This window comes from Sus scrofa, chromosome 18 (genome assembly GCF_054392235.1).
Source record: "Sus scrofa isolate SSC_HxYL_T2T_F1_AM1 chromosome 18, Sscrofa_HxYL_maternal_Yorkshire_Landrace_v2.0, whole genome shotgun sequence".
In the NCBI taxonomy this organism is placed as follows: Eukaryota; Metazoa; Chordata; class Mammalia; order Artiodactyla; family Suidae; genus Sus; species Sus scrofa.
The window spans coordinates 18,608,723-18,618,411 of NC_139400.1; the positions used below are offsets into that span (position 1 = coordinate 18,608,723).

The window sequence follows — 9,689 nt, forward strand, 5'->3', positions numbered from 1 at the left end:
GCCACTGTTATTTACCCCATTGCTGGTGTATTTGACAGGTAAACGTCCAAAAAAAGGAATGGCAACGGCCAAACAGCGTCTCGGGAAGATCCTTAAGTTGAACAGAAATGGCCACGCACGTTTCTTTGTGTGACGGAGCTGCGGTTGCGGCCACTCTTCCCTTCGGAGACCGGGCTCGGGGGCGGGAGCCTGGAGCTTCGCCGCGCCCCACCCAAGCAGTTTGCATGTACAGTAGAGAACACTGCCTGAAGAACAAAATGAACCCGATGCTGCATTTTCACTGTGCCACACCCACTCAGCAATAACCATTTTGGACCTGGTGGGGAGAGGAAGAAGGAGGGTAGAACCTTAAAAAGAGGCCTTGAACTGGAAAGGGTCTCTCGTCAGGGCTTGAATTTCATTTTGTTGTTGGTAGTGTCTTGATTTATTTTCAGTGGTAGGCTAAAGAATTATCAATAATTTATTTAACAGATTTTTTTTTTTAAAGTTAACAACTTTTAAATTCTTTCCTTTTTTTTAAAGCTATTTATTTGGAAGATTTCTGGAGAAATATCTCACTAATTTAGATTTAAGAATGTGAAGGTTTTTAAATTATTTTTGATAGTGTGTGTTGTTACAGGTGGGGAAGAGCCACGGTAACAGTAACCAGTCTGGACTCTTAAATTTGCTATTCAGGTTAAAGTCTTAAACAGGGATTTGATGCATTAATTATTTTAAATTAAGATGTATATGAAAATCATTTTATTTTATATATTTCATGTGTTTTTTATAAGCTATTAGCTTCGCTTTTGCTAACATCCGAGGTGCATACTGTTAGCCAGGTTGCTTGCCTACACCCCCACCTTCCCTCTGCGCTCCCCGGCATCTTGTGACCACACGACAAGACTCTTCGTCTCTTTGCAGGGAAACACTTTCGTAGCCAATGTGTAAGAAGTACATGAACGACCCCGCCTTTCTCCTTTCGTTTGACATTGCAGTTTTCTTCTGACTAGAAAAACAGGCTTCCTGCATTTTCATTTTTGCTGATGCTGTCTGGGTCCCAAAGAGTACAGCTTTAATCTCTTTTCCCACTTGTGGGAAAAGTATGATAAGTTTGGTTAAAATTGTCATGTGTGTAGTCTTTCACACCCGTTTGTAATGACAGAGGGCCTCCATGCTGCTGGTGTTGGAGGGCAGGAGCAACACCTGCCGCAGAGGTTACATTTTGTGGCGCTTTCATTCTGTATACCTAAGTTGTTGGAAAATAATGAACTCTGGTTTGACTTAGCATATTCAGATCTGCGTAATAAGCCGTAATGTAAGAAGACTACATTATACTAAGTTGTATAGAAGCAGGCACGTTGGAGTAGATGATTTGAGGGTGCGTGCGTTTAGTTTTTTACTTCCTAACATTCTAAAGAATTATTTAAGGTATGGATTTGGAGTAGAATGGGTGCTTTCTGCAGTTTCTTCCATCTGTCCTAAGTTGACCAGTGCATAGTGAGGTTAAGTATCTCGCCGAGCTTTAAGGAGTCCTTTACCGCCTTTGAGCACAGTTTTTGCTGAATGCCAGATTTCAGTTGCTTGCAGTAGCTTATATTTTCCTTTTTTCTCCCAGTGGCATAAAAACAAGTGATTTCTGGGGGTGGGGTGGAGATATTCCCAGTTCTGACAATAGAGCCATTTTACAAGTTTCTACAAAGAAAATATGGGCAAATTGGATAAAGTGTATGTTTATGGAGAAGAACTATGGCCATATCATGGATTTGTCTTTTTTTACTTGGCAGGACTTTCCCTTCTGTGTTATCACCTGAAAAGCTAGGGGAAAAAGTCTATACCACTCTCTTTGATGGTTGCATTCAAATGTGCGTTTTCAAAGAGAACTTATTTCCTACTCTGTCTCCATTCCGGGGCTTCATGGAAGGTATAGTAGGAAATGCCTTTAGGAATTAGCCTTCTTGGTCCAGGTGACCGGACCACTGTCTGGGTCTCATCTGGGAGTCAGGAAGAAGAATGTTCATGCAAGTGCCGAATGTCTGTAATAGGCCTACCTGAACTCTGTCTACACTATGCCGAAACCAGGTAAGAGAGAGGTACAGGCAGTCATTTGATTGGTCACCAGATCTCGAGATGTCAAAGACGGGGGTTTGCCTGCTTCTCCCACCTTCCCCCCACAATATATTACTGTGATGTTTTGGTTTTCTGTAGATACCATGGTCGTGTTAGAGGACACAGATTTTTGCTTTGGTTTAAGAAATAGGAATTGTAATTTCTTTTTTTTCCAGCTACATTATGATCTGGGTTCTTTTGCTATCTTTACATTTTTCACAGCTCTAAGTATTTTTAATTAGCTGACTTTTTTTCTTTCACTATAAAAATGGAAATAAATAATTTATTTTGGGGAATTAAATTGTGGCCAGTATCCACCCTGTGTACTTAAGCTGGTAAATACTAATTTTAAGTAGCCAGTATGTGGAGCTTTTAATTAAGTGAAGGTACTGTGGATTTCTTTTTGGCAGTGTTAGCCCCTTAACTGGCTACCTTTTAAAAACTTTCAGTGAGGCGATATAACCACTAAAACAGAATACATGTAATCTTTTTGAGAATTGGTAAAAATTCAGTCACTGATCCAGTGACTGTTTCCAGACAAACCTCTTATAAAATCACTGGCTCTGATGCATCCCTTTATCTCATGCAACATTCAGTTCAGAAATGGCTGAACTTTGAGGTACCTGCTGCCGGCATCTGGACTCGACGGGCAACAGACAGCCTTTCGTCTTTTCCTCAGTCTCATTTATAAATAATACTACCGTACAGACCCTGCAACTTAGGAAGACAGCAGTGGGGACTTTGAGCTAGTGATAAATATGTCAAACAATTGTGATTTTAACGTACAGTTTTAATTGTAGTCATAGGTAATACTTTTCCTATATTGATTCAAATAAGGGACTTCTGCTGAGGGGGCTCTCCTGTACTGTAATTGATAATGTCGCATGATATCGTGCTCTCCATGAGGAGGTAGTCTGTACAGAGCTGGCAGTTACAATAGTTCAGTATCCTCGAAATACTTGCAACTTCATGAGCATCGGTTACTTGTCAAAGCATACCGAATTGCAAATTCTGACCGAAACCGTCTTATAAGTTCAGAAGACAGGCTCATTTCTATCACTACTTAAATACTTAGCATTGAATACTGCTCTATTTTTTTTCACAGTCCTGATGGCCTTTTTAATGATCTCTACTGTGTTTATTCACGTGGAGTCAGCAGCTATTTATCAAGCATCTGCTGTGTGCTCAGCACTTCTTGGCACCGTGAGGGGATACAAAGTTGAAGTTGTGGTCTCTGCTCTTGAAGACGTCTTCTCCAGGAAGCAAGCAGTATTATTTTTACTTCTGAGCAAACTTAAGCAAAAGAGGGCTCATTTACAAAAAAGCAAAACGTAATTATGAGTTGCAACAGAGATGTACTGCACAACTGTAGAAGGAGAAGCAAAAAAATTTAACTTCAAAATTTTAAGAACATTTCAAAAGTTAATAGTTTAAGGTTGGACATCATGGGGGCATAGTGGGGCATGAAAAGGAGCAGAAGACGAGGTATTTGTCCAAGTTCTGCCCTTTGACCTTGAGTAAGTCACTTATCCTTTCTGAGTATTTTCTCATTTGTAAATTTGGATCAAAAAGCAGTTAAGAACATAAAAAGCATTCCTTAATCTGTTAACACTTCATTATTTAAGTTGCAGCTGACAGTGAGTGCACATGCATATGCATTTTTAAATGAAAACCGCCATTACTCATAAAATTTGCTTCATATCAAATATATACCCAGAATGTGCTACCTAAAAAATCTGAAGACCCTCTAACAAGGTGCTGAATTAACCTCAGAATCAGTGCTCCAAGTAAAAAGGAAGGGGATAGATTATGGATAAGAGTGAGAATGGTCATCCTCAATCTTCATTAAGATGATTTGAAGTAACTGAAAGACAAGTTTAGGTTTTTCTCAAAGGGTACCGCTCCCCAGATTCTCCATACTCTTCAGGCGCGAGACTAAGGTAAAATAAATCATGGAATTAAAATGATGTAGCAGCAACCCATGGTTCTAGGGTGGAAAAATTGGGTGATTAGAAAGATAGGGATCAGCAGAAACAGCTCTGAGTTGGCCAGCGATGGCTCATTGGTAGAGAGAGACACCACTGTAGTCGTGTAGGAAGGGAGACTGCTGGACAGCTTCAAAAGAAAAAAACGCTCTCCGTAGTGACAGGTCTGCTCCCCAAAGAGTTGACGGATCACTGTACGGCCCAGTATACCACTGCCGGGAGTAACTCTTGGGGGCTGTGTATTAAGAGACGAGGGCTTAAGGGAAATTTGAAACTTTTTCAAAAACTCGTCTTTCTCGTTAAATGTTCAGCTAATTGCTCCTTCCAAAAAGAGAAGCTGAAGATCACCAGTCATTTTCATATGCCCTCGACCTTCCTCTAAAGCAGGTTTGAGAAGGTTGCACATCAGATCTTTAGCTTGGGAAAAACAGCACACGAAACCCAGCAAGGGTCGTGACTCGCCTGGGGCTCACAGTGGATCCTAAACCTCTGGTACTTTGCTCCCTACAACAGCCCCCGTTGTGTGACACTGCAGCCTCTGCTCGCCCCGTAGTGGATGGTGTTGATGTGCTGACTGGAAGCCAGGTGCAAAGAGAGGGAGGGAGCGGCAGACCCACGACATTGCTTTGAACGTGACTGTAATTACTCTGTAGCCTTACTAAAAACCCTTCCCTTAGTTTCGATTTATTTTTCAGTGCATGCCATGCTGTAAGTCAAATCTTTGATAACCCAACCCTTACATAATTTTTTTTTTTTTTTTTTTTGCCCTTGAGGACATTAAGAAGCAAATGCCTATTTCCAAAGCAATTAGCTTATCGTGATTGACGGTGGTTTTATTCTGTTATAGTATCGTTTTCCTCTTTAGTGGATAGGGGAGAATAATACTTATTTGCCTGCATTCTGCCCCTTAGAGGCTCTCTCTCACCTTTCCTGTCCTTTCTAGTGTCCTAAAGCTTTGTCTTAACAAGTGCAACGTTAATTTTTTTTTTTTTGATAAATCCTTTTTAAAACCGTATTCAGTGATCCTTCCAACAAGTTTATCTACTCTGCACTATTTCACTAATAAACCCTGGCTACTACGTAGCCCATGACCTCCAAGTAGTTTACCTATGCAAGACCTGTGACATTCTGAATTCACTTTTCTTTATTTCAGAAAGCAGTCCTCCATGGAACTTACTCATAAACCTTTGCCTCCACCCAGTTTTCTTTTGGCCATTTCCTTTTCAAAATGTCAACTATCCTCCCCCCCTCCCCCAAGATTTTTCACCAAAACAATGATCATAAGTGCTGGAATATATAATATTTTGCAGGAATAAAATAACTCAGAAATACTCTTATATTTCTTTGGTGGAGTTTGGTTGGTAACCATTACCAGCAGTAAGTGTAATATATAATGAGGAGTTGATTCCTTGCCTAGAATCATCTCTTCCCTCTAAGATTCATAGGATTCACCTTTTATTTTTTACAAAGCATACGTATAACTTCCACATTATAGTCAGGGACCTGAGGTGTAACTTGCTAAGTGAACCCCAAGGTTATTTTATCTTGCAAAAGAAACCTAAACCAAACTAAGGGCCTTACATTTATGGTTAGACTGAATCAAAAGCTATAACCTCAGTTTTTCCAAAAACAGCTTCTGACTGCAAAGCACGTCTGCAGTTGTTAGGTATGAAATAGCACTGATCAGGAAGTGCGCGTGGATCTTGGCAGACTGCGTTTCCTTCCCAAAAGACTTTTCTACTTTTAATATAAATTAAGCCATAACAGTTTCATGCTGTGGAAAGAGGGTGAAAAGGTTCATTTTAAGAGATTATATAATATGAATTTTTCACATTTACTGTGAAATGTCTAACTTTGCCAGTGCTTCAGCAGGTTTGTTTGATTTGGGGGTGGGGGGCGGGGGGGAGGGAAGAGGGTGGTGACCGGGAGGGGTAGGATTGGTTTTAGGGGTTTTAAAGTCTGTGAAATTTGAAAAGGGACGGTTGTTGGCTATGGTATTTACTAGTTTTGTAGTAATGTTTTGCTAGCCTGACTGACTTTCCTGAGCTGATTTTCATGCCCATGGTCCCAGGTGACTTAGCCTTTCTTGTTGGGGGTGTCTGCGGAGTAGTGTCTTGTCTGTGTGTATAGGCAGTCCGCGTGTGTGCACAGGTGTGCCCTTTGAATACAGAAGCACACTGTGTGACGACGGCGTGGGGGTGTGGCTGGGAAGTGGGATGCTGAAGCTTTAAGAGCATTTTTTTCAATTCATAACAGTATTTCCCATCTTTTGCCTGCAGGCAGGGAACGTGTACAGTATTTATTTTGTTTCTGTTTTAAATTTGTAAGTTTTTAAGTAGCTTACATTGGTTATTATAGGGGAGAACAAGTGACTTGTTTAAAGTTGTATTTGGTATTCCTACTTTCCAATTTCTGTATTTTAAAATATTGAAATTAAAATTGTATTACTTCTGTTTTGATTTTTTTTTTTTTAGCACTCGGTGTATTTTTTGCTCATTTTGTTTGAAAGTATAAATGTTGAAAGTTGTATAAACTGTGTCTTTGAAAGAAAAAAATCTGAATTCTATATCCACTTCTGACTCTCCGTTCCCGTTTTCTGCTTATTGGGTCTTGGGAGAATTATTTGAAGATGTGAAAAACTGTGTCAAACTTATGCTCCTTACGAGTTCTGAAGGTTTCAATGTGAAAAGTCAGGTACCTTATTACTTTCCTGGCTGTGTTGCTGGGGAAGCAGTTGCTGGAAGAGAGGGAGGAACCCAGCGGGGTGATGGGCGGGAAGAGGCCGCTGCTGTGGCCGTCTCAGTGACCTTCCAGAGGGTCTCTTAGGAGCACACGTGGTCCCCAGCCTGGACACCCCCCAGATGATTACTGAGCACCTGCAGCGTCCCGGGAGCTGCGGGGGTGCACACCCCGCCCCCGTGCTCCGCGGCAGAGGAGGGCGAGCCAGGTGCCGGGGCCTGGCTGCCTCGTGGAGCTGGGAGCGGAAGGGTGGCTTGACCGAGGAGGAAGAGTTCGTGTTGGACACGGTGCTCCCGAGGCTGCGAGAGCCGGGTCTGGGTGATCTGAGTGTGGTGAGGCCTCGCCTTGGGCTGTTGAGAGAAGCCCAAGGAGGCAGGAGCTGAGGGGGCAGCGATGGAGGGAGGAAGGGGGGCCTGGGAAGGGGGGCAGGCCGTCAGGGCAGAGGAGCCGCGCTCAGCCTCCCAGAGACCTGGGCAACAGGAGCGCCAGGGGCCTCTGCTTCTCCGCCGCCCGGTGCCTGCAGCAGCACCGCTGGTCCAGAGCGCTCGCGCCTTAACCACCTCCGCAGCCTTGCAGGAGAGTCCCCCCGAGCGCCTCACGGCCCTCCTCCTACCCACTGGCCCGCTTCTGTCCACCGCATTGAGCCTCCATCTGAGACTCTTGTAAAAATCCTCTCTCAGGAAGCCTGCAGGCCGTTTACCCTTCAGCTGGCTCCTCCGCTAGAAAGAAGCGCCGAGGGTCAGGACCGCTTTCCCCAGACTCTGAGCCTGAGTTTGTGTTTTCACCAAGCAGGGAGCCGAGCCTCACCAGGGCCAGACGCGGGTGTCTAGAGTGGAGAGAAACAGGTGCAGCGCGCAGATGGGGTTTTGAACAGAAGCCCCCGTTCCCTTTATTCCATGTGCGCCATCACTGCATACGAGGCGTGTTTTCGTTTCTTCTTCGTAAGGACAAACCAGCAAGGCGCTGTGGTCCCCATCCTGCAGATGGCCAGAGAGGGGAATAACGGGTCCAGGTTCACCCTGCTAACAACTAGAACAAGATTGTAATCAAAGCCCAACTCTAAGGAGCTCCCTTGTGGCACAGGGGTTAATGATCCCGAGTTGTCACTGCAGTGGCTCGGGTTGCTACTGTGGTGCCAGTTGGATCCCTTCCCTGGGAACTTCCACATGCCGCAGGCATGGCCAAAACAACAACACAAACAACAACAACAACAAAAACCCTCTAGGAGTTCCCGTCATGGCGCAGTGGTTAACGAATCCGACTAGGAACCATGAGGTTGCGGGTTCGGTCCCTGCCCTTGCTCAGTGGGTTAACGATCTGGCGTTGCCATGAGCTGCGGTGTAGGTTGCAGACGCGGCTCGGATCCCGCGTTGCTGTGGCTCTGGCGAAGGCCGGTGGCTACAGCTCCGATTCAACCCCTAGCCCGGGAACCTCCATATGCCGCTTGAGCGGCCCAAGAAATAACAACAACAACAACAACAACAACAAAAAGACAAAAAAAAAAAAAAAAAAACTCTAGAGGCCATGTTACTTCTCTATTTTTTTCTCTTTTGTCTTTTAAAATTTTTTCTCTTCCTTAATATTTTGAATTACTATATACTTTCACTAATAGATGGTCTTGAGAAATGATTTTGTTCTAAAACTTTCTTTGTAGGCACCCATTTTGGGTCAAAAATACATTTCTTTTTTTTTACAGCAGTTTGCTGTCACTCAGTTGACGCGTTGCGTCTGTGCTTTCCCCGGGGCTGGGCACACGGGAAGGAAAGTGGTTCCTCTTCCAGACCGCATCTTCTGGTGAGGAAGAGGCTGTCAACAAGGGACACGTGATCGTGTTCGGACACCCGAACGGAGCATGCATTCCCCCAGCCACAGACCCCGGTGCAGAGAACATGCTCGCCCACCAGCCCTGACGCGCCGGCGCACTGCGCCGCCTCCCCCCCCCCCCCCCGCCCCCACCGCACATAAGCCTCTCCTGCCCCCTTCTGCCCCTCAGCTCTGGTGAGCGGGTCTGCCCGGGTGAGGAAGAAGAAGGAGACGACTCCTCTGCCTGCCTCTTCCAGAGCCTGGCTCCTCTCCCGCTCTTGCCCCCTTCGCATCCACGACCACCGTCCCCAGCCTGTCTTCATTCACTTCCCAGCTCCGCATCCTGCCCTTCCTTGCCAGGCTCTTCCCACGCTCAGCCCCAGAAATACCCTTCACATTAAAAAAAAAAATTATTGAAGGATGATTGATGTACACTGTTGTGTCAGTGTCCGCGATACGGCAGAGTGGTTCAGTTAGACACCTACACATGGCCCTTCCACGTGGGTTATCCCAGAATGTTGAGTAGATTTCCCCACGTCCTAGAGCAGGTCTCTGTTGACCATCCATTTCATACACAAGAGTGTTACTGCGCCGTCCAAAGCTCTTAGTCCTTCCCTTCCCCCCAACCCTCGCCCTTTGGTGGCCATAACTTTGTCTTCAAAGTCCGTGAGCCTATTTCTGGTTTGTAAATAAGTTCACTTGTACCATTTTTTCTACATCCCACATATACATGATATCCTATGGTATTTGTCTTTCTGTGACTTACGTCACTCAGTGTGATGATCTCTAGGTCCATCCATGTTGTGTACCTGGCACGATTTCATTCTTTTTTATGGCTGAGTAATACTCCACGGTATATATGTACCACATCTCCTTTATCCACGCCTCTGTCAGTGGACATTGCGGTTGTACCCATGTCTTGGCTATTGTGAACAGTGCTTCAGTGAGCAGGGGGATGCATGTATCTTACAAATTCTACCTTTCTCTGGATAGATGCCCAGGAGTGGGATGTTGGCTGAATCATATAGTAGTTCTCTTTTTAATTTTGAGGAACTTCCATAACTTTTCCATAGT

General features: G+C 44.6%; 1 protein-coding gene across 1 annotated transcript in view; it reads left to right on the top strand.

The window, feature by feature from the left end:
- The window catches only part of KDM7A (lysine demethylase 7A), an 83,171-nt gene extending 76,526 nt beyond the window's left edge, over positions 1-6,645 (top strand). The window contains exon 20 of the mRNA XM_003134614.5: positions 39-6,645. Within this exon, the coding sequence (XP_003134662.1) occupies positions 39-133 (95 nt within the window). The 3' untranslated portion in view covers positions 134-6,645. The remainder of the gene's footprint in view (positions 1-38) is intronic.
- The last annotated feature ends 3,044 nt before the right edge of the window (positions 6,646-9,689 follow it).